This window comes from Furipterus horrens, unplaced genomic scaffold, assembly GCF_987537825.1.
Source record: "Furipterus horrens unplaced genomic scaffold, mFurHor1.1.pri manual_scaffold_6, whole genome shotgun sequence".
NCBI classification, from domain to species: Eukaryota; Metazoa; Chordata; class Mammalia; order Chiroptera; family Furipteridae; genus Furipterus; species Furipterus horrens.
Window position 1 is genome coordinate 27,379,926 of NW_028327176.1, and position 27,430 is coordinate 27,407,355.

General features: G+C 40.4%; 1 protein-coding gene across 1 annotated transcript in view; it reads right to left on the reverse strand.

The window, feature by feature from the left end:
* THADA (THADA armadillo repeat containing) overlaps positions 1-27,430 on the reverse strand; it is a 285,790-nt gene that overhangs the window by 131,326 nt on the left and 127,034 nt on the right. The window contains exon 28 of the mRNA XM_090281217.1: positions 803-971. Within this exon, the coding sequence (XP_090137343.1) occupies positions 803-971 (169 nt within the window). The remainder of the gene's footprint in view (positions 1-802; positions 972-27,430) is intronic.

Consider the following 27,430-nt stretch of genomic DNA (forward strand, 5'->3'; position numbering starts at 1 on the left):
AATGTCTATTTTTCATATCACATGGCTGGATGCTTTCTGGACAGACCATGTACACTACTATTATCCTCTTTCAAAAATGAAGACCCAGATGTGCAGGTAATGCATGGTGGATAGCCTTGCATGTCAGCAGTACAGACCTCAACCTCATAATATATATTGCAATCTCAAGGCCATCTCTCAACTCTGCTGACAAATCAGAAACATGATCTAATATTTAAATCCCACGCCCAGCCCTGGCCCACAGTGAGTGACCACAGCAGACCATGTGAACATCAGATCTCTTCACCCATTCCATTAATTCAAAATAAAAAGTCTCCTTTGCAGCACAGAGAAAATAGGAAAGCAGGGTTTGATATTTCTGTGTACTATGGTGTTATACTACAGGACAAGCTCTCCCTGATGAGTATAACTCTCCTTGTGCATCTTGGACTAATCTCTCTTTCAAGGAATGCTCACAGCTTCACCCTGAATAAGGAGTGGCTTAGACTGCTCTGCAGGCATACTTGATGGAAAAGACAATTTTACCGCGTTCAGAGAGGTAAGTCCAAATGGTAAAGCATCCTGTAGAAAATAGGATTTACTGCAACAGATGATCTGGCAGAATCATAGTGAGGTACTGTATTCACAATTGTAATGGAAAAAAAATACATATAGGAAATGCCTGTTCTTTCAGCAACAGAAAAAAGTTATTTGGATAAAGTTAAAAGCCTGTACAACAAATCTTTATCTGCTAACATTACATGAGAAACCAAAGTTCATCCTCTGGTGTTTGACAGAAGTCACATGAAGTAACTTTACTTACCTGGAGAAGTGTCCCATGAATATGGTTTTGCCGGAAACACTGGTCAGTGCAGTTGGGAAGTTTGGCCAACAGAGTGCGGATGGTACCAGGGATTTCGTCTATCATAACAAATGGAACCAAGGCACGAGCTGCCATTTCACGGGAGCGGTAGACAGGTGAGTTACCACATCTGGGAAGAAAAAAAAAAAACACAAGACTGTTCAATACTCACTTCCACATCCGTGCCTTTATACATGCTGTGATCTATGTAGTTCTGGCTGGGACATTGAGGCTGAGAGTTACTTTTTATTCCAAATGATGTGTGTGTGTGTTAGTTTACAGGTGACTTTGCTTTTCTCATAAATATCATTAACATCTATGATTCTATCACAGGGATAAATGCAGATAGGCTTTGGGAATAAGACAACAGGCAAAAATGGCTTACTCCTCAACAAGCAAACGACCATGGATAGGATACTCATAATGAATAAAGGCACCATGACAGGTGCCATGAGAAGTAAGACAGTCACTGTTGTCTTTGAGGAGCCTATACTCTGGTTGACAAGATGAGGAGTACATTTGAAAAGATGACCAAAAGCACAAGACAGTATTGGAAAAATGATAAGCAAGTAATCTTGACATTATGGCTACAAGAGGATAAGATGATGGGTTGTGGTTCCGAGAAGGATGGAACTTAAGAAAGCAGGCATAATTTAAATGTGCCAGATGGAACAAGGCAGTTGTTTCAAAGAGGTACACTGGTGTGGAAGCAAGGGTAGGTGCTCAAGGTATAGGTAGATGTGTCTGGGTGAAGCAGAGGCTCTTGAATAACAGTGGAACTTAAGGCTGAGAAGTGGGCCATACCAGACTAGGGAGTGCCACCTGGCAGACTACATGATCTGAATGTGTCAAGAGAACAAAAGATGGACCCTCGAGGGACCAAATCCTTGTCTCTGAGCTAACTCACACCCAAAGAGCTTGAATAGAAGCCGCCAGTTCTTAAATAAGTAAAATTCACAGACAAGTGGTATTTTGAGATTCTACAAAGGTTTTTGGAAAGGCAGGTCATCATCTAAGGGCCTGTTGACTTTGTAAACACTCAGAACCTGAGAGCCCACAACTATTTTGCTGAAGCTGTGCACTTGACAGCCTTTAGAGACACAGTATTATTTGAGAGGAAAGCCCAATATGATAAGTCCTAACTTAAATAAGTTCTTGAATAGAATGCTCAAGACTTCATGAGCTTTCATCCAATTAAAAAAGTGACCCACAACTTACAGAAATGTCTTGGATACCAAGACAAGGATGGTAGAAGTTAGCAGAGTCTTTAGGACAAAGAGATGGACTCTTGTTTCTCTCAAAATTAATCAGTATTCCAACAAGGAATTACTGGTAAAATCTGAGTCATTAGGCCCATGTAGTCATGTAGGCTTGGCATGTAGAGGAACCAAGTCCTATAACTGAAATGTTTCTAACGCCCCAGAGGTATCACCAACATTGATCTTAACATGACAATAAAAGTACAGATACAATTTCTGTACAAATGGAATGATCCAAGCAGGATTCCACCAGGGGGAGCAGGGTAGGAGAAGAAGGTAGGGAAAGAGGAGAAAGAGATATTAGGTAAGTCAAAACATTGTGTCATTTTTCCCCCCTGAAAGTGTAGCTGCGTGAGATAGGTCAACCAGGATGCACTTTCAGGATGGGGAAGAGCTCACCTTACATTATATTATGGGAAGACACTGAGACCCAAGGTTACAGTAGTTAGCTAGAGATTTCCCAATGGTCTTTGACTAGGTCTTGCCAACTCACCCATTTTCTCACTTTAAAATGATTAAATGTTTAATCTGTAATTGGCAAATGCAGTAAAATGTTTGCTTTGGCCCATGGGAGGCTAAGGGGGTGAGTGAGAAAACTTCATTTGACAGAGAAAAGAAAATACTCTGAAAATGCTTTGAGATTTAATTAGCAAATGACCTCACTCAGCACCGTCATTTGTCATAAGTGTTCCCTTCTGTCTGTCCCCCACTCCTCCAATACACACATTTTGTGTTATAGTGTGTTTTATGTTACCGAAAGGGCTCTTGTGTGTAAATGTTTCTTTTCAAATACAAATAAGTCTGACATGGTTACAGATGTTTAGTTTCTAATTAGTAGTAACTGTACGCTAAAGAATGCCCCTCCTTTTACTCCTGACCTTTTACAAATGATGATTTCCCAAAGGAATCTGGCATCCATACAGAAGAAAGAATGGAAAGCGGGAAAAGAGCCAGAATTTTCTGCTTTTGGATACCCTTTACTAGGGTACTTTCCAAATGCACACAATCAGGTTAACGAGCAAAACAAAACCTCCCCACAAAAAAGTAATGCAGTTATTGAAAAAGAGAAGCAGCCTATTTTTAAAGTAATATTTAATTAAGTAATATTCATTATAAAGCAATGATTAAATGTAATTTCAAACTCCTCTCTACTGCAAATTGTTTAAATGGAAGGGTAGATATTACTCCCCCCCCCCTCGAATAAAAACATTTCCAGTTCCAGGTTACTGTTTTGTCAGCTATTTAAGAGGCGGGGGTGGGGTGGGGTCTGATGAAATATAGCTTTTCTCCAGATATACGTGGCCTGCAGCATGAGGAGGTATAAACACAGTGTTTTTAGCCCTAAGTGGAATATCTGAAGTGAAACTCTGTTTTTCCCCTGGACAGAGTCTCCTAGTTTGATTCAGTAAATGTGCTGAAATCAAGCAGAGATGCCTTTCAAGAACACAGACGCCAGTGGCTATAAGGATAGAAAATCAGAGCACCTGGAGTTAATCCTGCTTTGAGCACTGAGTTTTGTGACTCAGACAAGTTGCAGCAGTTTCTCTGGGTCTCAGCCAAGCTGAGAATGGTGGCAATCTTCTGTACCCAGTGCTCTGATGTAATATCGAAATGGGAAGTCTTTCTAGTGCACTGTGCCCGTGTCTACCAGCGTCTAGTACAGGATCAGCGGAGTCTACAAACTGCAGGCCTCTGAACCGGCCCCAGTGGGGGAACGAAGACTGTGGTGTGAATGCTGTGCCGTTTAAAAAAAAAAAAAGATTATTTTTCAATTATAGTTGACATACAATATTATATTAGCTTCAGGTGTACAACACAGCACCTAGACATTTATATACCTCAATAAGTCTAAGAGGACAACAAATCCATGATTTAAGGGAAGGAGATTTTTATTTTCCCTCCATCGAAAGTGATGAGGGGAATCTCAAGCCCTTCTGAAAAGAAGTGGAACAGCCTGTTTCTCTAAGTTTCCATTTCTTCTGGAAAATAAAGCAAATGGATTTGGAATCTTGCAGGTCATTTCTACTTTTACCATCATTTGAAAACCATTTCCTCAGAAGCCCCAGCTGTGTTCTGGGCCGGAACACCAGGTCCGCCACAGGATCTGCAGGACACGCAGACGCCTGCGTCTTTAAACTTCTAGCTCTCTCTCTCCGATGAGCCCTTTCCGTGGTCATTTTAATCACATACTGTGTCCTTGGCACTGTGTAACACGAGAAGTGACACATCTGTAATAGTAATACTTGCATCTGCGATTGCACAGCCCTCGGCAGTTTATAAAATGCCTGCACACCCACTTGCTCTTTACTATGCAACATTCCTGTAGGACGGGAGGACCCTAAAAACCTAAACTAACCGATAAAAAAAAATAAAATGAAACTCAGACAGGCTAAGTGGACCCTCCAGGATGTGTTTGCAGCAGCATCCATGCAGAACCACCATCGCCCAAGCTGCAGCTCACACCTGGAAATTGAGAGAGCATAAAAATATCTCCTGGCTAATAAAAAAACACAAGCTTTAATTTACAAGTATGTGGAAAATCTCTAAATGAGTTTGTTGGATTTTTTTTTTAAACATTTGTAGGATCATGAAAACATTTCAGAATCTAATAATGTAAACTGTGGACTCTCTCACAAGAGAAAGAGATTTATGAACCTAGACACACAGTTTCCCATACAATATTAGGAGGTTCATGATGCACATGCAAAACCCCTGGGGCAACACTTCCCAGACCCAGGCCCAAAATCCAGTTGTTCTGCACACAGTGCAACTGTCATCTATGTGCTCTGCCTCAGAGAAATGAGGATGGAGAACCAGGACCCAGCTCACAGGGAGCCGCCGCTTGGAGGGGGGCCAGACAGATAATTTCACGTTCATGTTTCAGCAGCACCCATGGAGGCATGTATGGGTGTGGAGTGGCTCAGGAAAAAAAGAGCAGAAGGGACAGTTGGAAGGGCTTTCTGGAGAAGAGAAAGGAATTTCAAGTGAGGGTGATCCGTACCTTTGGACTTCCGGAACCTGAAGCTCCCTGAGAGTTTAGAATATTGTATTCTGAGCAGGGAAAGACCACTCTTCTGAGATCACCCTCCCGCCCCACTCCACTCAGTTTCACGGTGTGATGGCTAAACCTTTTTCTAGGTGCTTCCCTCTTATATTTACCCTCAGATGCTGTTCCAGTTTACTGGAAGATTTCACAGAGCAGTGCCAGATTATCACCCAAACCAGCTCTGCTCACCTACACCTGTAGGTTAGGCACGGGACACCTACTGGGGGCCTAGCACAAGCGCAAGCACACACTGGGTTCCTCACAAGAGGGTCAGAGAGGACAGTCACCGCCCAGGCCACCGGGAGCCTACAGTCTGGGGAAAGGCGAGTCAATGCTTTGCAGGGCCACGGAAGGAAAGGCAGGCTGCTGCAGGGGGACGGAGCTGGGACGCCCCACGAGGAGGGCGGGGAGCCTGGGAGGTCATGGTGCAGCTGTGCGAAGTGGGGTCATGGGGAAAGAACACAGGGTTTGGCAGGAGAGAGGTGTCCTCCTCAGGCCGGCACCTTTTCCTGCATGAACTCAAACTGCTCCTTGGTGCATCCAGTCAGAAGGAAGGGAACTGTGGTCTATTAAATGTGTTCCAGGACTGGCTACCTACTTTAGACACTATTTTACTTACGTCACTAAAATCTTCACGATGAGGTCATTATCAACATCCTATTTTAAGATGAGGAAAGTGAAATTTCCCAACATAAAACTAGTAAGTGGTAGAGGCTGCGGTCTATAAGGATGTGTCCACCTGCAAAATTCAGTCTTTCTAAGACTTTACAAGACAGTTGCCTCAGAATCCTCAGAGCCTGAGAAAAACAAAATGTTTCCAAAATAACCTGTTCAACCTCATCACACTGACGTATAAATGACTTCTGGGACCAAACCCATCTCTAATTGGTAGAACGTGAAGCAGAACAATAAAGATGATGCTGATAATAAGTAACATTTACTGAGCATCTAGAGAGAGTCAGACTTAGTGTTAAAATCTTTGCACCTAGAACCCAGGCTGGTGTGGCTCAGTGGACTGAGTGTTGGTCTGTGAACCAAGTGCCACTGGTTCAATTCCCAGTCAAGGCACATGACTAGGTTGCACTACAGGTCCCCAGTTGGGGGCGTGAGTGAGAGGCAACCACACAGTGATGTTTCTCTCCCTCTCTTTCTCCTTTCCCCTCTCTCTAAAAATAAATAAATAAACAAATAAATGTAAATAAATAAATAATTTTAAAAAATCTTTGCACCTATTAAGAGTAGTTAATCCTCACAAGGCAGAATGGCTGAGAGATCATCTCTAGGCAAGGTGAGGGACGTGTTTTCGAACTGAGGGGGCTCTGTCAGGCCTGATGGTCTTGAGTGAGTCACTCATTTCACAAGAACCAGAGTGACAGTCTTTAGAAAAGTCTCAGAATGGCTTTAAGGTCCAACCAAGAACTCCCTCCATTCTCCCTCAGTGACATAATTCATGTTCCCCCACTTCCTCTCCATTCCCAGACCTAGCTCCAGTCCTGACCCTCACTTCCCAGAGGCCAAGCTGGATCTTAGACAAAACACAAGCCTCCAAACTTATGCTGCCAATGAAAATAATTATCCATTTCCCTGGATGCCCCTACCTAGGGATTATCCACTTCCTTAGATGCTACCAAGGGGTTAGCATCTTGGGAGCTGGCCTCAGTTGGAAGAAACTGTCTGACCTACAGCAGAGTCCCTCACTGAGTTCACTCACAAATGCCCTGCCATTATGGTCCGTTTCTCATATAGCATGGTTGTCTGCCTTGGGGAATGACAATCTTAAAAGTTGAGACAACCTTATCTTGCAGGAACTCTCTGAAGGCTCAGTTAAAAGGAGTAGGCTGGAGCTTCAGGTTATACTATTGAAATAAAAAAATCTTTCTATATATGTTTTATCACGCCAACTATTATTTCATCCTTAGTGCCCTGCACATTGCAGTTCACTGTTGCTGGAATGAATGTCCTTTCATCCTTGTATGTGTGGGGGAATTCCTCTTCATCGTCTGAACTCTGCTTGGGTATTACTTCTTTGGCAAAATCTTACTGCACCTCCTCTGGTCAGAATCAATTACTTTCTTTCCCAAACCCCATCACTGTGCTTGCATATTTAGATCTGTCAGAGCAGGGGGCACATCTCATTTGCCTTCCCTCGGGCATCATGCTGGCTAGAGCAGATCTTGAGAGCAAAAACAGGGTCTTTATACTTCTGAATAAGATTGTGCATAGGACAGGAGTTAAGAACGCGTTCTGGAATTCAGCAGACCTAACTTGAAAACCAAGTCCTGTCCCTTACTAGTGTGTGACCTTGGACAGATCAGTGAAACTCCCATGTTTTTATCTCCTATAAAATAGGGAAGAGTAATGACTTCATAGGACTGTTATGACACTTAAAAGAGACAATGCATATAAAACACAGTGCCTATAAGTTAGTGATCAATAAGTTGCAGCTTTTATTGAATCTAGTAGGTGGAATAACTTTTAAACTTAAGAGCTTTAACTACATGCACAAATTCTCCAGTGTTCTCTATCTCAATAACTGGCCAAGGACTCAGAGCCTTGCCCTCCCCTGCCCCCCCAAAAATAAAGAGCTGGAAAGGAGAGAAGGAAGATTGAGTTTCTTTGGGGCCAACTGAGTGTGAGACCGGCTGCCTTTATTCTTCAGGTCCAGTGCCCAAATCCTATTTTCTGTCAATTCTAATACTGTTTCATCAAAGATTTCTTCTTCTTTCTTTTCATTGTACAATATGTTGTTCCTAGTTTCAAATCTTGCCTTCAGGAAACGTGCACATATGTGGGTATGTGTGCATGCATAAAAGAGAGAAATGGCTAAAAAAATAAGTTTGTACCAGTGAATTTCAAAAAGAGGATGTTTTGGCGTGTCCTGTGACTATTAAATATGTTTTCGTTATAAATGTGACATTCCCGAAGTCCTTCCACATTTTCAGGTGAGCTCAGTGCCCATCAAAGCTGCCAGATTCTCTCCTTGTCCTTCCGATACCAATTTGCAGTTCATCAAAGGACCTACCACCACCCGAATGACTTGTTTCTTGTCCTCCAACCCAAACCACTAACACTTAAAAGTTGCACTTACTGTCATCTTGCCCTCTGCATAGTTCATGGATTTCTCTATTCAAATATATTTCTTGGAAGAGTAATGGGTTCAGGACTTTTGAAGTTTGATTTTTTAAAATCCTTGGTTTGAGTAGTGAGGGGGAAATAAGAACAGTAGACAGTGGGTAAGCTAAAAACTGCACACTTCCTGCTTTCATAAACTATATGAATCTGCACGTAGGATGTTTAGTTTAAATGTCTATGTATTGGGCAGCTCAAAGCAGTAATTAATTGCTCTTTGCAACTGAACTCGACTAGTCAACACATTAAAACCTTTTTACAAAATATTTTTACGAAGAAATACCAACACCTAAAAACTGCAGTGTGTAACTACCTGGGACAACCCTCCACTTGTCCCTGTAAAAACTGTGCACAGCAGTAGGCCACGTATGTAGCAAGGGCATGGGGTCATGGATGCAATGGCCACCTGCATTCATACCATTTCTTTCAGTGTTAGGAATAAAAGTAAGGGAATTTTCCAACAGGGACAGGGGGCGGGTTCCTTAGTGGTACTTACTTTAAAAAAGGCCTTTGAATAATGTTCTTTAGTTATTTAAAATTAAAAACATGTCAAATAAATGAAAGGATGCATGATTTCTAGATGCTAATCCCTGATTACTTGCTATCAAAATATAGAGATGAAGTATCAAAATTATAATTCATCTGAAATTTCATCTCATTCTTTCTTTCTTTTTTTTCCTAGACAACAATAAATACAACTTGAAACTCATTTTTTCAGATGCCAACCAAATCATCTGGACACTTGGAAAGAACCCCCCCCAGCCCCACACCGGGAGCACTGCAATATGGTAGACTCTAACAGCGATTCTTTTCTGACTCGGAAAACCATCGAGAAGTCTTTGCAGCAATGTAACTACAAGGACTTTGGAAACCTAGAGATTGAAAGGAAATTATTAATTTCAGTCTTTACCCCAAATAAAAGAGTATTATGAAGCGAAAGAATACAAATATCTAGCATACACAGTATAAAACTTCCTAAGCAATGAAAATAACCACTAGATTTAGTTTGAAATTTTGGTCTGCGTTTCCCTCCCAGTCCATCTGTGGGTTTTCTCTCTGACCCTGGATCAACAAACCACACACTGGTCTGCTGGTCTCCTCGTGGGCGGCTGGAAAAGCATTCTGGATCTGCCCTCAGGGCCCTCGGCTGCAGCTTGTGCAGACGGAGGGAAAGAGCTGCACATTCCTCTTAGCAGCAAAAGCCCCTCACATTGTTTCGGCTCTGGCTCCACAAAAGACCAAGAGGTGAACACATTCAGGCAGCAACTGGTGCTTTCAAGGGGTTGAATGTAATACCCGGCCTCAGCATGTCTTCTTTGCTTGTAGGAAAAAAAAACAAAAACAAAAAAACCCAAAAGGGCCTGAACATGCCGGGTCCCCTTGTACTGATGGCTCAAATGCCAAGTTCTCAAAGTGATTTCATTCCTATTTGAAGCTCACTCACCCCATTAACCTTTAGAGCATGTGGTTCCAGGTTCCTATTGAGTAGTTTTCAGTTCACAAACACATGACTGGTTGGTCAGTTTAAGAAACTACACAAAGGTATATAGAGAGTATAACCTTGTGTGTATATTTAAGGGGAAGTTTGGAAAGAAAGGTTTTTGGAGGGTCCCATTTTTAAATGTTTTGTTTATTTTCAGCTTTCAAATGTTCCAGAACTTATGATAGCTCTCCATTGCCACATTAAATACAGTTTTCTCATTCTGGCATTCAAACTACCCTAAATCTAGCCCAAGACTGGCTGAACAAATCAGTAGGTGCTGAGTAAATCTTTCTTAGACCAACAGAAATTGATTTTACAGGTGACTATTTCTGAAAAGATATTAAAATCTTGTAAGATCTAAGCATCCTGTGAGTCAGGTGAGCACTCTACATACAGTGATGGGCTTAGGAAAAAATAATATACATAATCATCAGTGTTAAGGGGCTATTTTGGTAGAGTGAAATCTGAAGCAGAAACTCTTATATGGTCCCTTTGGTCCATCTTAAGTGAGGCTACTTTTAAAATATCCTGAAATTAAAATATTAGTATCTAGCAATGTGGTCACAGGCAAATTACATAATGTCCTTTCATATCCTCTTCTGTAAAAGTTGATTGGAATAAGTGATCTCCAAGGTCCCCTTCAAAAACAAAATCCTATAATTCAATGGACATTTAAACATTCCAGGCAGATGGCTATCTTTTTTATTTTAAAATATCTTTGTGACCTCTCTTGACTTGTTCCATCGCCTAATCTCATAACATTGATGCCGATAATAAAAGTTTTATGTCTAACACTAACCACACTCAATCTTTCTATGGCTGAAGCCAATTTTCTCTAGTTCAAGCCTCTCCGGAGTTGGAGAACAAATGACCAGTGTTTTCTACACACAGGAAAACCCTTCATTAACGATACTGGAATCCTGTCATTGAGTCACCCCTTACTCTTCTTCCCTTCCGTGGGCTAAAACAACCCAGCGCCTTTAATCATGTAGAGCCTCTTCTCTAGAATCTAGTTATTTTGCCTCTATAGAGAGTAAATGAATCTTCCCAATACTATCAGCTAAAATGTTGATTTGTGCTACAATGGGATGAGAGAAATTTGAGCATTTCTTTTAATTTGATTACTTTCCAGAGATTGCAATTTGTTTTTGCTGAAGCTAATTAATGCCCCAAGTTACCCTCCTTAGGTTTCATGGCAATATTTCAAGCTAAAATCAGAAAGAAAGAATTTTTTTAAAAAGTACATGGAGAGTTTTGGAAAATTCCAAGAAATCAAACTTTTATTGGCCTGAAAAATAGCATAAAAGAGCAAAGAATATTGAGATGTGAGTGACAGATCTGCCACAGGGAAGATTTTTTTCTCAAATGAAGACTGCAATTAGGTAAATTGAGTCATACATCAACATGCCTACAGCACCCAAACAGACCATGCTAGCCCTATTTTTAAATACCTTCAGGAAAAATTTTACATTCTCCTTTGGTGGCCCCAATGTCCACATTAGTGCTACAGTCAAAAAGTACTTACTCAAGTATATTTATACTCTTTCTTGCTGCAACTTAAATATGTTTTTCTGGCTCTACATGCCAGGGAAATAAATGATTCTATGCCTAAAAGAATAAACTTTTGACTTGTGTCCAGAATATATTCTGAATGATAAGAAAACAAGCCAATGAAAAAAATGGGTCAAACTCTGAAGCAACACTTCAGCAAAAAAAGATATATGACTGGCAAATAAACATACATAAGGATACTCAACAACATTATTCATTAGGGAAGTTCAAAATGAAAATGCAATGAGATACCACAACATATTCACTAGAAAGACTAAAATTAAAAAGACTGAGTATACCAAGTGTTGACTAGGATATGGAACCACTAGAATGTTCATCCCCTGCAGGTGGAAATATATGAGGTTTGTCCGTAAAAAGTCCAACTATTGTTAATATAATGAGAATGGTTTGTGCAACATCGACGTAACCTGGCAGCCAAGGAGTGGACTGGAATGCGCATGCGTGAACAATGACCACTTCACTGACCGCCGTTGAGTGAGCATGTGTGCTGGGTGGCTGTTGCATTCAAAATGACTGAGCGAGTAGAGCAATGAATCTGCATCCGATTTTCCGTGAAGCTTGAACATTCCTCTGTGGAAACTGTTTGGATGATTCAGAAGGCCGCAGCTGTGGGCAACTGGTGACTGGCAGCTTCATCATGACAATGCAACTGCTCACGCATTCCGTCTCGTGCAGAGGTTTTTGGCGAAACATCAGATCACCCAGGTGACTCACTCCCTGTCCCCCACTACAGCCCAGATTTGGCACCCTGCAATTTCTGGCTTTTCCCAAAACTAAAATCACCTTCAAAAGGGAAGATGTTTCAGACAACTGATGAGATTTAGGAAAATATAATGGGGCAGCTGATGGCAACTGGGAGAACCATGTGAGGTCCCAAGGTGCCTGTTTGGAAGGGGACTGAGGTATCATTGTCCTATGTACAATGTTTCTTGTATCTTCTTCAATAAGTCTCTATTTTTCATACTTACACGGCTGGATACCTTCTGGACAGACCCTAGAGAATTGTATAATCACTTTGAAAAATAATCTGGCAGTTTCTTAAAAAGTTAAATGTACACCTTCCATACAATCCACTCAATTCACTCCTAGGTCTCTACCCTAGAGAAATGAAAGCATACATGCATGCACAGACCTCTACATGAGTATTCCTAGCACCTTTATTTGTAATAGTCAAAACTAGACACAGCACAAATGTGCCTCAACAGGTGAATAAATAAACGAATTGTGGTATCTCTGTATAATGGAATACTATTTGGAAGAGGAAAAGAACAAACTACTGATATAGCAATAACATGGATGAATCTCTAAATTATCATGTTGCCTGAAAAAAGCCAGACAAAATAGAATGCATAATGCATGATTCTGTTTACAGCTGACCCTTAAATAACACAGGTTTGAACAGCACGGATCCACTGATATGTGGATTTTTTTCAATAAATATACAGTCAGCCCTCCACACCCAGGTTTCGCATCCACAGATCCAACCAACCACAGATCAAAAACAGTATTTTTGATTCAAAATTAAAGTTTTCGACCTGTGGTTAGTAATCTGTGGATATGGAAGGCTGACTGTATGCATTGTCCTATGCCATTTTATATAAGGGACTGGAGTGTCCTCAAATTTTGGTATCTGAGAGGGGTCCTAGATCCAATCCTCCATGGATACTGAGGGACTGTAGTTAAGTTTTGGGGGAGTCAAAGTTATATGCAGATTTTCGACTATGTAGGGGGTCAGCTTCCCTGACCCCTGCGTTGTTCAAGGGTCAATTACATATGAATTCTAGAAAATGCAAACTAATCTATAGTGATAGAATGTGGAATAGCCATTGCCTGTTGATGGGGGTGGGGTTGTTGGAGATTACAAAGGGGCTCTAGGAAAATTCTGTGAGTGATAAATATGATATGTTTACTACCTTGACAACTGTACGCTTCAAACATGTATAGTTGATTTTATATCAATTATACCTCAACATTAATATTTTAAAAAATAATCTTTTACATGCATCAGAAAGTTTTTAAGTTATACATCCTGTCATTTTCCCTTCCCAGCCTCCAGTACCATCTCCAAAAATATCCCAAATCTTCTCTTCCTCACATTAACAAGTGTAGCTATTTCCTTTGAACGTTTATGACCAGAATTAGCTTTTCTCTGGGCTTTCTTAAAGAATCAAATGAATAAATATTTAAGTCTTAACAATGAACTATATAAGAATTTTTTTTTTAACTTTTTTTTTTTTTCCTGGACAATGTCCATGTTTTCCACATGTTCTTCTAGGACAAGCTCAGAAACATTTCGTGACTTGGCCAAGCTCACAAAGGGAGTGGATGGACAAGTTGAAATTCAAAGTTAGGTCAGTCTGACTCCAGCGCCTGTGCTAGCTGCAAAAACCAGTGTGCCCCAACTATAAGATATTTTGAACAAGAATAACACATATTAAAAGAAATTCGTAAGATTGAGCAACAATGATATATTAAAACAATTTCAATTTTATTACTCTTATGTACACTTGACAACTCAAACCATTCAACCAAGGCGCTGCCAAATTTGTTGGGCCAGCTTTAGTAAACTTATCTGTATTTAGCTGTAGGATTTTCCATTTGAATATTAAGGGAAAACAGATTAATTCCTCCACCTTTAGTGGATTAAATCTGCTTCCTAATATCTTTTATTTTTGCTTGTTTTGATAAATTGCTTATCCTGTAGGGAAAAAGTAATTTTCAACTCATCCCAATTTGAACCATACTGCGTTCTGAAACAACAGAAACGAAATCAGTGCACTATTACTTAGTGTGTCCAGAGAACGCACAATGGGGGCTGCTGTGCAAAGTCTGAAGATGAAACAAAACCGATAACACACACACATACCCTAAAACTAATTAAAAATATACTAGTGTTACAAGTATACAATTTCAGTGGTGGTATTATCTTTGTTCAGAAACAAGGTACATTACTATATGGCTGAAGCCGGCCAGCACTTAATTAGGTTACTGATTATAAGAAGAATCACATTACCTGGATTGTGACTAAGGCTAATACATGAATTTCATGGTAACTGTATTTTAAGATGGGGAACATGCCAATAAAAAACTCTAGTCGCATCCTCCAACATGTCCATATGATATTTACTAGGAGAAAACCACTGCTAATTCCCACAGCTACTTTTAGCGGCCAAGAGATATTTTGTACTGTATTTGAAGCGTAAGTAGCACCAAAGAGAAGCTTCACAGAAGGTATACACATGAATATAAAAAGAAATGAGAAAGTCTCTAAGTAACATTCATTATTTCCATTTGAATTCAATTAACAAATTTAGCCTTGATTCAATATCACCTTACTCCCTAGCTCCCCTCCTTGCCCAACAATTAAAAAAAAAAAAAAGGTCAGTGTAAATTGTATGAGTCATTCTTCAATCATGCCAAGGACATAACCCTACAACCTAAGATTAAAAATAAAGTGTTACGTGTGAAATTCAATATTGTTTAACTCCTGGGTGCTAAGATCTAATAAATGCAATATTTCACAAGAAAAATTAACATTTCAAAAGAAAATTAACCTAGATCATTTCCGGTCATTTTCATGATTTCATCAGCGGAGTTCTATGGCTTTGGCTACATTGGCTAGTACTTGGGTCCTGGGTAAACTGGTGGAATTTGGCATCACTTAGTTTATAATCAGTATCACCAGTTCGTACAAGGCACAGAAAAGTTCTCTACTCCCCTATATACTTCAAAGCATTTCATTTATTATTCAAATGATTATTCTGACAAAACCATTAGTCAAGAAGAAAGTAAAGAAATCTTATTTTTCAAAGTGGAGATTTTTAAGACACACCTTTCACACTAGACTGCTTTAACCACTCATGCTATTTCTGACAAAATCTTTATTTCCTACAAAAATACCTTTTTTAAAAAAATTCCAATTATTCTTACCTATGAGAGGGCCAGGGATTGTTTTTACTGTTTTCACTCTAAGTAAGCTTTTATATTTTATATATACTTTAACTTCTTCCTAAGTTCCTATACTTTCTTGCCTTTTCTAAGGAAAATACTAAATGTAAGTGTGAGAGAGGTACTGCTGAAACCATGGTGAATGCTTCACAGCTACCTTTTATTGCTGGGAAGAGTAGGCATGTAAGAACGCGCGCGCGCACACACACACACACACACACACACAGAGTCTTACAGGGGGAAAGAGAAGCATCTTTTAGTCAGAGCTCTAAGTTCAAAGCTTTCGTGGTTAACATGAACAAAAAGCTTCTGTCTTGAAATAAGGCTAGTTTGACACTTTCCTTTTTTCTATCCTAAAATTTGTATTACAGCTATGTCACAAGGTAACATGTTTGCAGGGTTTGAGAAGTTTCTTGGCTTAGTGAAAAAAGTGCAATGGTCTAGTCCTCTAAAAGAGTCCCATCAACAGTGAAGCTTAAAGAGCTACTTGAATCACTGGTCAAGAGTCTTACAGCAAAAATAGGTTGGGCTGAGGACAGAGACTGACAGGAAAACATAAGGTCAGATTCGAGTTTAATTTGGTAAAGAAAGATGTGTTTGGCTACTTAATGGCTGCCAGATACTGAAGATTAGGTTAATTTACTTAATACTGCTTCTAGTCATGGAGTGTTTCAATGCCACTATTTGCGAATCGGAGCAATAGTAGATGCTACTATTCCAGCCATCAGGAGACCCTATTCCCCCTCTTTTGTTACATTTGTGAAAAAGTGTTTATAGTTGTTTAGAATCAATCATTATCAAGACAGGTCTCTTTTCAGATCCCAAACTTCCCAATATGCCCATATGATGGCAGCAAAACAGCCTCTTCATCTTGTATTCATTAAGGTTCTCTGTGCTTCCAGGCCTACGGTTCCTAAAAGGACACATAATGCCTTCTGCGCAACAGCAATCTCATTCAAAATAAAGCAGCTCATAAAGCCCCATCCTACGGCATTTCCAGCTGTGACCAAAGTGCTGGAGCGGCCAAGAAGCAGGTATTTATTTATTTATACTGTGATAAAATATACATTACATAACTTACACATTAAGTACATTTACTGAGCATTTTAAAGCATTTTAGAGTGTGGCCTCAGTGTCTACAAACCCAGTTATTCACCGGTTGATATTCATGGCTTCACAGAGATAAGCGTCATTCTATTTCCAGGTAATCTCTTGCTAAGTATTCAAAGTCAGAGTTTATTCAACACCCTATAGAGCTCATATGCTTTCAGGTGAAGAATGAACTGCCCAAACCACGCATTTGTCCATTTTCTTTTGGAGGGAAGACAGAAACTCTGATTTTCTCTTCCTTACTGCTAAACCTGTTAGAAAATAAAGAGCCTACTATTCTCTTGCCCTGGCTGGTTTAGCTCAGTGGATTGAGCGTCGGCCTGCGAGCTAAGTGTCGCTGGTTCGATCTTCCAGTCAGGGTACATCAGAGAAGGAAAACTCTGACTCCAAAAAACCTCCGCTGCCTTGCGGCATACCTCTTCAGGGGAAAGGCTAAGGGAGTAAACCCCGACAGAAAATCCGGAGCCGGAGTCCCTAAGGCGGTTTGACGTTGTAGTCAACACCGGCAACTCCTGCGGCGCACCTGAACCCAAGCTGTATCGACTCCGTCTTTCCCTTGGACCCTTCAGCTGCGAAGAGAGGGGGGGTCTGCTGCATGGGCAACAGCAGACCCTCCATATTACCCTGCCCAGGCTCTGTAGCTTCAGCGTCATCACAAGATGTCGATTCAACACGGGAGGAGACAGATACCATGTCACTCCCGAGTCGGACTGCACAGCCATTCTCGGCGGTGCAGATAGACTCTTGAGAAGAAGCTACACCATCGTCTCTCGAGACGGACGGCTGCCGACGACTATTCTCTGCCCTTTGGGATTTTTACAAACATCAGGCTGTAGTTTAGAACAGACAAGAAACTGTTCAAGGAAAACATGCCCCCAAATTAACAGGATAAAAACAAAGCTGCAACTAGGTAATTGATGGTAGGGACTGAACTCCCCTCACTTCACTTCTCTGATCACAATCTGGCATTTCATCAGTAGGGTCTTTTATCTGGAAGGATTCACTGTGTTCTGCTGCCTGGGGCTATTCTGGGAGAGGACAAACACAAGCTTTCACCTTGGGAAGGAAATGGAACCACATCTACAAGTGGTAAGGAAGAGTGGAAGCTGTAAAAAGACCTCCAAGTCTTGCTCTGACAGAAGGAAGAGGTCAATGAAAAGTTAAATGTCCCCTCCCCCTGAAAGCACAAGAGCAAATTCTGGTGGGGGGAAGTCACTGCAGGCCTCACCCCGGCCACACATGTGAAGGGGGCAACTTGCTTGTGGCCTTTGTTCCAAGTTCTGCACCCTGTCCCCAAGATCTGGCCTTATCCAATCTCTTAACATGTTCCCCAACCAATGTCTTATATTTCTCTTCTGTCAAAAGCAAAGAAACCTAAAATAATTAATATGGTGGTATAAATTAGTACAGGTCTCCCCCCTCTAACACGGTTGTTAGGTTCCTAACAGATGCTGTGTTATGCGAATCTGCGTTATACGAAACAAAGAACTAGTACAAAAAGAGGCATGAGGTTCCAAAAATTTAAAAAAACGTAACATTATATTTTTATAATTCAGAGAACTATCTTTATTAAAGCAATTTTCATCAGAAGTATTACACATTAATATGAATTAAGTAATGTTTTTGTCGTCATCGCTACTAAGCTCCATTAACCGAATGCATTTTCTTTTTGACAAGATATCCTCATCCTCTGAACTTTCTTCAGCATTATCTTGATTTCGATGCTCTACTCTTGGCAAAAATTCTGTTATTTTAGATTGTTTGCTTTTAGCTGAGAGATCTTTATAAATTTCGTTATATGGTGCTAAGCACTTTTGAAGTTCTCTCTTGAACTTTGTGCTTCTTTCACTGCAAGGATCTTCATTTAGGAAATATGACTAAGTGTTGGGCTAAGTCTAGGCCTTTCTTTACGCTTTTTAGAGTAAACTGTTTAACTTCTTCATTTTCATTGGTGCTATCATCCCCTAAGTTATCTTGGCACATTCCAGATTCATTTCCACCAAAACTGCTTCATCAGTTTCTTCTTCTACTAGCAATTCTTGGATATCTTCTACAGTCGTATTGGGTAGAGTGAAACTGTGTTATAGAAGTACTGTGTTATACAGGGGATACCTATAATAGTAACTTAAAAGTGATATACCTCACAGTGGGATTTTCATTTTAGAAGAAATCAAAACCATATAACTTAAAGACACCTGTGAACCTTCAGCTCTAAATGGAGGCAGTATCTGAGAAAACTGGGTGAGTGGGAGGCACTGCTTAAGGCCTCTTGAATCACCTCCTATAGCTTTCACCTATCCTACAGGTAAAGCTGGTCCAGGTGAATGGCTGGCTGCAGTGGGGTTAGAATCCAGCCCTCTGAGTGGCTTCATTCCTAAGGGAAAAAAGAGACTCCTATGGGAGTGCATATTAATTAGTAGTAGAAAACATTCCCTTTTTCCTCCTTTGAACATGGCCACTCCACTCAGACCTCATAACAACATGTCATGAATTGGTTGTGGGAGGATTAGGGAAAAACAGGACTTTGAATTCCCCACCCTACTTAGAACCCAGGAATATTTATCCAAGGTTGAGCCAGAGAGCAGCTGGCCAAGTCCAAAACCCACAGCCTAGGGTTTATAATCCAGAGTACAGATTGCTAGTGTCCTCCTGGCCAGCTGTGTAGCAATCCTGGGCGGCCTCAGAGATTCCTATCAAGGGCCCTCATGACAGTTCACAGGGGTACAGACAAGTGGGAGGGCACTAGGAAGCCCCTCTTCTGGCCAGTGTTCAATGGGGAATTCTATCAGCATTTTAAGCTGCTACTTTAGGGACGTGTTCAACCATGCAGCAGAATGCAAATCCCTTGCTAGTCTTTTCAAGTTTTTCTTAAGTCCGGTTTTCATTCTGGCTGTGAATTAAATTCTGATGTCTTAAATCATGCAAAAAAAAAAAAAAAAAAAAAAAAGGTGGTAAGAAGTGATTGAATTATATTAATTATATGATATTGCAGCTCAGTTAGAAAACAAGAATTACATTTCTTAAGTTTCTCTTCACTAGATGTATGCAGCTTATAATTAATATTAAATAAATTTTACTTTTCATTCTATCCAAGCTAAAAAGAAGCTGAGCCTTAAACTCTGGCTTTAGAAGTAAAAAAGTAATTCTTTTGGAAAAGAAAACTGAATAAACAGTCAAGCAAAAAACAAAACAAAAAACCAACACTACTCATCCATTACCCAAAATGGTGGCTCAAGGAACACATTGAAAATATTTTCTACCCACTGCTTTGTAAATTATTTTCTTGTCTGTGTGACACGTCCTTTAGTAACAATTCAGCTTTTCCTTGGCAACCTAGATATATTTCCATAGTTTCTACCAAAACAGATGGTCTTTTTCTGTATAACTGTAGTAATCAAAAAGAAGCAGGATTATTTACACAGTAGCACTCTTTGTGCAAATATATATTTTGTTAATCTCTGGACATTGTAGAGACCAAAGAGAAAATTCTCATTTATGTGGGTCCGTTTAATTATGATATTGTGAATATTCACTTGAAGGCAGAGTTAACCTTTGGGACTGAGGATTTTCATTTAAAGTTAGGAGAAATGGGGTCATCGCTTGGGAACCGCCGGCCAAGGACAAGAATATCCCGGAGCAGACACTCTCCCTGGGGCACATGTCACTGTCAGGGCTCTGTCCAGCAGGTTTTGCCCAGTGATTTAGGATTAGTAAAGGAAGGAGGTGGGGCTGTGCATGTGAAAAATATAAGACAGAGAACCAAAGGGGTTTCAACCCACCCAGAGGCCTCATGGTCGGAACTATCGACTAATATGTTAACTGCTATTGTTCTCCATCCATTAGAGCAGTTCCGTCAAGTTACTATATGCAATGTGGAGTAATAGATTTTAATTTCACAATATTCAGTCATTTGAATACTTCACTGATTCAGACTTGTCTTTTTTCCAAGTAAGTTTAGGATTACCATATAAGAAAATGTTGACATTTAAAAAAAATTTCAACATGTATTTACATTTTTGTGATTCTGTTTTCTTTCTAAGAGTAGAAAGAGGATGATCAAATAAGCTGTGTGTGAAAGGACTTTGTAAACTTCAAAGTCTTATATAAATGTTTGTTACTATTATTTTTTCTCCTTTCTTTCAAGAACCGAAGATTTTAAAAACTACGTGAAGTTTCAAGAGTGGAAAATTAAGATGGTAAAGACAGACAGAAATATATTTCCTAATACAGTAGTTTTAAAACTATACATAAATAGTAGCCCACAAATAATCTCGTTAAGATTCTGTGCTTCTTAGTCCCAAACTATATTTTCACAATGCAATGACCCATGATTTCCTATTATAAGAAAAATTTCTTTTGTAAGAAATTCTCAGTATTTCTCAAGAATCTCAGAACTTCAGTTGAGTCAGTTTTATTTAGCAACCTGTCACAACCACTTGGGCTTAACTGCAAGTTTTTCTTCCTTTTCTACTGATTCCAGATTAGAAAATGAGACCACTGCCAAAGCAAAGCCCATGGGAGACAGTAGGGGACGATATCTCAAGAAAGCAAAGTAAGACCGAATCTTTTATTTAAAACTGCAGGTTAATTTGGCACGTTGAGAAACAGCTAGTCCTACCCCGCAGCTATAGCATCACAAACAGATGAGTTAGAAGGGCATACTGTAGTGTTAAGGGTTAGGATAGCTAAGGGAGTGGCCAGAAACATGGGTTCTGGAGTCAGATTGCCTGGTTTGAACCAGCCTTAACACTTACTAGCAGTATGACCTAGGGTGCATTTCTGAACTTCCTAATGTCCAGCTTTCCCTCTCTATAGAATGGGAATAAGATAATTAGAGAACTCAAAGTGTTTTCACAATAATGAAATGAATTAGTATGTATTATGTCCTAAAACAGTGCCCAGCCCATTGTAAATGTTTGCTAATTTTATAATTTATCAGAGAAAAGAAGATGGAAATCCAGAAGTAGTATAACAAAAAAGATACCCCATTATGCCAAAAATCTCATCTGTCTGCTGCTCCACTGTGTTGCTATCATGCCTAACACATAATCAGTGTTTGCAGTAAATATCTGGTGATTAAATGAATAAATGAATCAATACCTGACTCCTTAATAAATCATATTTTAACTGGAGAAATATGCTTACCTCTTCTGGGCCTTGGCTTTTCCAGCTCCAAAGAAAGGTACTCGCCACTTGCTACCTCAAACTGATGATAATCAATATAAGAAAAAAAGCAAATCGTTTCAGACTTACTGGCTTTTTAAACCTATGCTCTTTTGTTACTGAGTACACATGAATGACATGGGGGGGGGGGGTCCTCTGTGGTACCGAGATCTGATTCTAATACGTTTCCTTTCAAGAAGTCCTCTGAACTACAGCAGGCCAGGTGGAATGTGATATTAGACACTGTGCTAGGCCCTAAGAGATGGCTGCTCAAATGTCAGTGTGCAGAGGAATTACCAGGAGGCTTATTTTGAAATTGCAGACTTTTAGGTGTCTGTGGGACATGCAGAAGGAACTGTCCAATAACAGAAAGTTGACTCAATGATTCTACACAAGTTCTAGATCAACACTCACTCATTATGTATGTGAATAGCAACTCCAGAAAGTGCATGCAAAGTGAAAAAGAAGAGAGTGGAGGGCAAAACAAAAAGGTGCACCAACATCTGGAAGACAATGGGAGGAAGGGATGCTGCCAAGGGGAAAAAGAAGCAATGGCCAAAGGAGGCCCCAGAGGAGAGCGTCCTAAAGAAGGGAGTATGCTGGAGTGTCAAACTCCAGAGAAAGATCTAAAAGGATAAGGACTGAACAGCATCTGGTGGCTTTTGTAACTAGAGGTCACTCCTATTTCACCTCTGTAGGTGCAGTTTCAGTGAAGTGGTAGAAGCAGCAAATAAGAGGGGAGAAAGTGGAGACTGTCCTAAGAACAACCTTTTTCAAGAGTCTGGCTAAAAACAAAGGAGGGATGTAGGGTGGTAGGCAGAGTGTGGGCCTCCATGGAGAGAGCCCATGCCTGGTGGCCTATATTTTCTCATGTAAATAAGAGGTGATGAAAGTACAAGAACTGGGTTGGGGCAATGACATGAAGCAGGCCCTTAGCAAATATATTTAACAGATAGATGAACTAGAGAGGAAGAGCATTCACAAAATAATGTGGAAGACAAGAATACATGATGAAGAAGAGAATATCTGTAATTGGTCTGTGGGGGAGGCAAGATGAGCAGACAAGAGTCTCAATGTTCAAGGTGAGTGAGAAAAATAAGATACGAAGGGAAAAGTAAAAGGGCAAATGTATCTTGTGCAGTTGGTGTGACTAATGAAGCTTGTTTTAATTAGAAGATTATAAAATAGACTGGTAAGGGTCAAGGCCCAGAGAAGTGGGAGGGAAAACCGTGCTGGTCAGGGAAAGAGAACCAAAACATGCTCTCATTATTTTTCCTTGTTCTAATTTTAAGCCTATTATAATTCCTCTTTACCTTCTTACTCTATTCCCTAACTGATATTTTCTGCCTGCAGAGAAAAAAAAAAATACATTTTTGATCTTAAAATGTTCCCTACCATTAAGGTGACTGCAGGCTAGTGGGCATTTGGGGCTTGGAACTGTGACATCCTCCAATTCTGCATTATTCAGCTACAGTGTTTGAGAAAATAATTAAGACTAAGGAAATAAAAGCTCCTTAGGGAAAATATAATTAAAATATTTCAAAATTTAAATATTACTAAATTTATAATAATTTCCCCACTACTATTCATTATTTCCTTAAGACTTAAATGACACACAGAGCAAATACTGTTCTTTATTAAAATTACCAAAGATGCACCATTGATGGTTTCTCCTGTTAAGCAGTGACCCATTTATTTTGTTAATTTCCTGAGCTGCCCTTGGTTCAAGTGGAAGCAAAGCTCTTGATGGTGACTTCCAGGTTATGAGCTATAAAACTGTCTCTGACAATCTTCCCCTTATCAGACCCCAGCGTCTACAGAGTGGACGGCATGACTTCCTCCTCTCGCATGAGCAGCTACTTGCCACAGGGGACTTCTGCATGTCCTTGACATGGCAGACTGAATGTCCATATTCTTTTCCTGCCTTGTCACTTGGGAAGTCCTCCCTCCTGAACTTCTCCAACCCATTTGTGCTCTTTTCCTTGTTTATAAGCCGTTGGTCCTTGGTGTAGCTGTCACATAATTATGTGGTTAATACACAGTATGTGTATGTATGTGTATGTCCCACCAGAGTCGCTTCTGTTTGACCCTGGCTGGTTTGGCTCAGTGGATTGAGCGTCGGCCTGCGAGCTAAGTGTCGCTGGTTCGATCTTCCAGTCAGGGCACATCAGAGAAGGAAAACTCTGACTCCAAAAAACCTCCGCTGCCTTGCGGCATACCTCTTCAGGGGAAAGGCTAAGGGAGTAAACCCCGACAGAAAATCCGGAGCCGGAGTCCCTAAGGCGGTTTGACGTTGTAGTCAACACCGGCAACTCCTGCGGCGCACCTGAAGCCAAGCTGTATTGACTCCGTCTTTCCCTTGGACCCTTCAGCTGCGAAGAGAGGGGGCGTCTGCTGCATGGGCAACAGCAGACCCTCCATATCACCCTGCCCAGGCTCTGTAGCTTCAGCTTCACTGGAGAGGACACTCCAGCGTCATCGCAAGATGTCGATTCAACACGGGAGGAGACAGATACCGTGTCACTCCCGAGTCGGACTGCACAGCCATTCTCGGCGGTGCAGATAGACTCCTAAGAAGCTACACCATCGTCTCTCGAGACGGACGGCTGCCGACGACACAGTATGTCAGGTTTACAAGCCTGGGTTTTACTAGTCAGTAACTTCTTAAAGGATGAAGACCTTTTTTTCTATACTTTGCATCTTACCCAAACACTAGTTGGTTAATCTACTAACTGACTGGATTCTAAGTTTTAGAGTGAATGGCATCAATAGGACATGGATTATCATCATTGTCAGAAATCTCATCTAAGAATGAAGCTGTTTGCAGATCAAATCACTTGTTCTAACATGACCTGAACAGGCCCATTGAATTAACAGATAACACTGAAGAAAAGCTGGTTCCTACAAGTTTTATTTTTGTAGCTTGCTTTGTCAATGCATTCCAAATGAGGTGAACTCCTCATTCCTTTTACTAAAAAATGTATTTAGAAAATGATCTTAAAGAGATCTGACACTAAAGATGAAGTTGCCCAGGCCCCTCTGCAGGTACTGAGAGATAAAAATTGGTGACAGATGACAGAGTATCTTTTTATGCCAGAACCCTTTGCAAAAAAGCCACTCAATACAGAAAACATGATTTCATTCCACAGGATGAACCTTAGCTATCCTTGGTGGAATTTGAGAATTCAGAGGCCATGAGCACAGGCCAAATAAAGCTCTGGCTCGGCAGGTTCACAGTAAAAAGGAGACCAAGTAGGTAGCTGCCCAAATTGAGATTTCACCAACATTCAGAAACAACTTTCCCATCTCTGCTTTTAGGTCCTCCCTTACGTAAGGCCTAAAATTCTACCAGAGTTTCATTGCTTTATTTCAAAAGGTATGTCTCTGTAATACCCCCAAGGAAAGTACTGACTAGGGTTATTTACTTATCAGTATGAAAGCAGGGAGTGGGCACAGACTCGGCTTGTAGGTGAGGAAGAAAATTTAGCAGCTAAACCCCGCCCTCCCTGGGCAAAACTAAACATCTGTACCTTGACAACTGACCTAGTATCAGAGTCCACTAGAAAAACCAAAGGTCAGGGTTTCCACATTTTGAAGGAATGGCAGGTCACTTCTTTCAGGATGGTATCAGAAGATCTAACCTTTAATCTCATTTCCTACGGCTCATGGAATTTAGTAGTAACCACAAGAAGAGTGGAGTTTGGGACCTCTAGGCTGGCTAGGTGGGAGGAAGTTCTACATTAATAGCACCAGCAAAGTCCTGTTCTCAGCTGTTTCTACATGTCACGGCCTCCACTGGGGACTCATGGACTCTCTACAGGCACCTCGGTTCAAGAAGATCCTTCCAGAAGTTTGGACAACAGAGTTATCTATTTTAATCATTTTCAGAAAAGCATCTCTGACTTTTCTCAAAAACTCAGATGTTCCTTGTACTTGTCAGAAAACAAATGTGGCTTAAGCCAACATCTGGAATGGAGAAAAATATAGCAACAACAACCAAAAAGATAATTACATTAATAAGGAATGCTTTTCAGACATAACATCCCACAGGCGCAAAAAAAAAAAAAGTTTTCAGAACTATCCAGAACAAAGTTATAGAAGTTACTTAGAAGCTAGATTAACTGCTGGAGGGGACCATGTAGGAGTGAACTTGTCGGCCATGGCAAGAATGGCACCCCAACTTCTTTTCTTTGAGAGATGGAAGCATCCATAAAAATGCAAAATGTGTGTTACAGGTTTTGCATATTTAGCTGAGTTGTTCAGCTGGCCTAAAATAAGACATTTCAAAAAAGTGCCTTGATGGTCATCTAGCCCAACCTCAGATGCATTGCCCAACATGTGACCAGTTTTCCTTGAACACTTTTGATGACTGGCAGCTCAGTATTAAGGAAATCTGTTTATTCTCCTGATAGAGAATGCTAACTTTCACAAAATTCTTCTTTATATTGAAATCTGAAATCTATCTCATACTTTCCCATTGGGAACACAAGAGAGAAATTATGTGCTTTTTGCCAAATGGCAGCCTCTCAAGTATGTAAAGACCATTACCATGTTGCCTTGAAGTTTTTTCCAGTCTAACTATTTCCAGATGTTTCGCTTCCTCCTCATCTTGGTCACCTCCTCTGTATAAATACTAGTTTATCAGTGGCCCTTCTGAAATGTGTAGCCCAGAGCAGAACATAATAAACAAAATGATGTGGGTGTAATCTGGCCAGCAGAGTTGAGGGGGACTAAAACCTTCACTATCAGAAAGTGGCAACTGTGTCACACTGCTTCCTTAGCGCTCACCAAAAATAAAAAATCCCCCCCACCAATTTTTTAAATATAAAAACTGCTTTGAAGCCAGACAGCCCCAGTCTTTATACACACAATTTTTTGACTTTTCTTTAAAAATCGGAATATGATATATATGAGACCTGTCCAGAAATTATCCAGCTGTGTAATATGGAAAATTGAGACATTTATTGAAGAGGATACAAGAAACATTGTATGTAGGACAATGATGCCTCAGTCCCCTTCAAAGTAGGCACCTTGGGACCTCACACAGTTCTCCCAACTATAGAACAATGTTCCTTCTGCTCTGGTAGTAGAAGCCACAGAATAAATTTTGCCATAACACATTTCATGCCAAGATCCTGTGTCAAAATCTCAGACACAGTAGTTTCTGGAATCCCCAGATCAGCTTCTAGTTCTCACACTGCCAGTGGCCGATCTTTGCTGATTGCAGCCTGTACACGTGCAACATTCTCAGGTGTTCTGCTTATTGCAGGCCTTCCAGAACGTGGATCACGTTCAACAGATTCTTGACCATCTTTGAAGCGTTTGTGCCACACTTTTATTTGTGCTGCACTCATTGCATCGTCCCTGAAAGCCTTCTGAATCATCCGAATTGCTTCTGTGGAGGAATGTTCAAGCTTACTGATGCAGACAATGACTAGTACAGTGAAGTTGTCATTGTTCATGAATGCACATTCCAGTCCACTCTCACTGGCTGCCAGGTTACACTGATGTTATGCAAACCGTTCTTGTTATATTAACAATGGTTGGACATTTTCTGGACAGACCTTGTAACACTATTAAATATTATCTTGATAGTCTCTATCAATTTAGTCTTTCAAGGCTATTTTGAATCTTACTTTTAAATTATGGACTACAGAAGACTATCAACTGAAAAAAAAAAGAGTATGAAGAATATGACAATCAACCATTTGCCCAGAATCCAGTTTAAGAACACATCACGAATAAAACTGAAGCCCCTAGTATATGCTTCTTCAATTTCATCCTCCCCAGCCACACAGAGGTAATGGCTACTAAGCAAAATTGGTGTTTGTCGCTCTCATGCTTAAAGACTATTTTGAATTTTTGTTCCATGACCTATT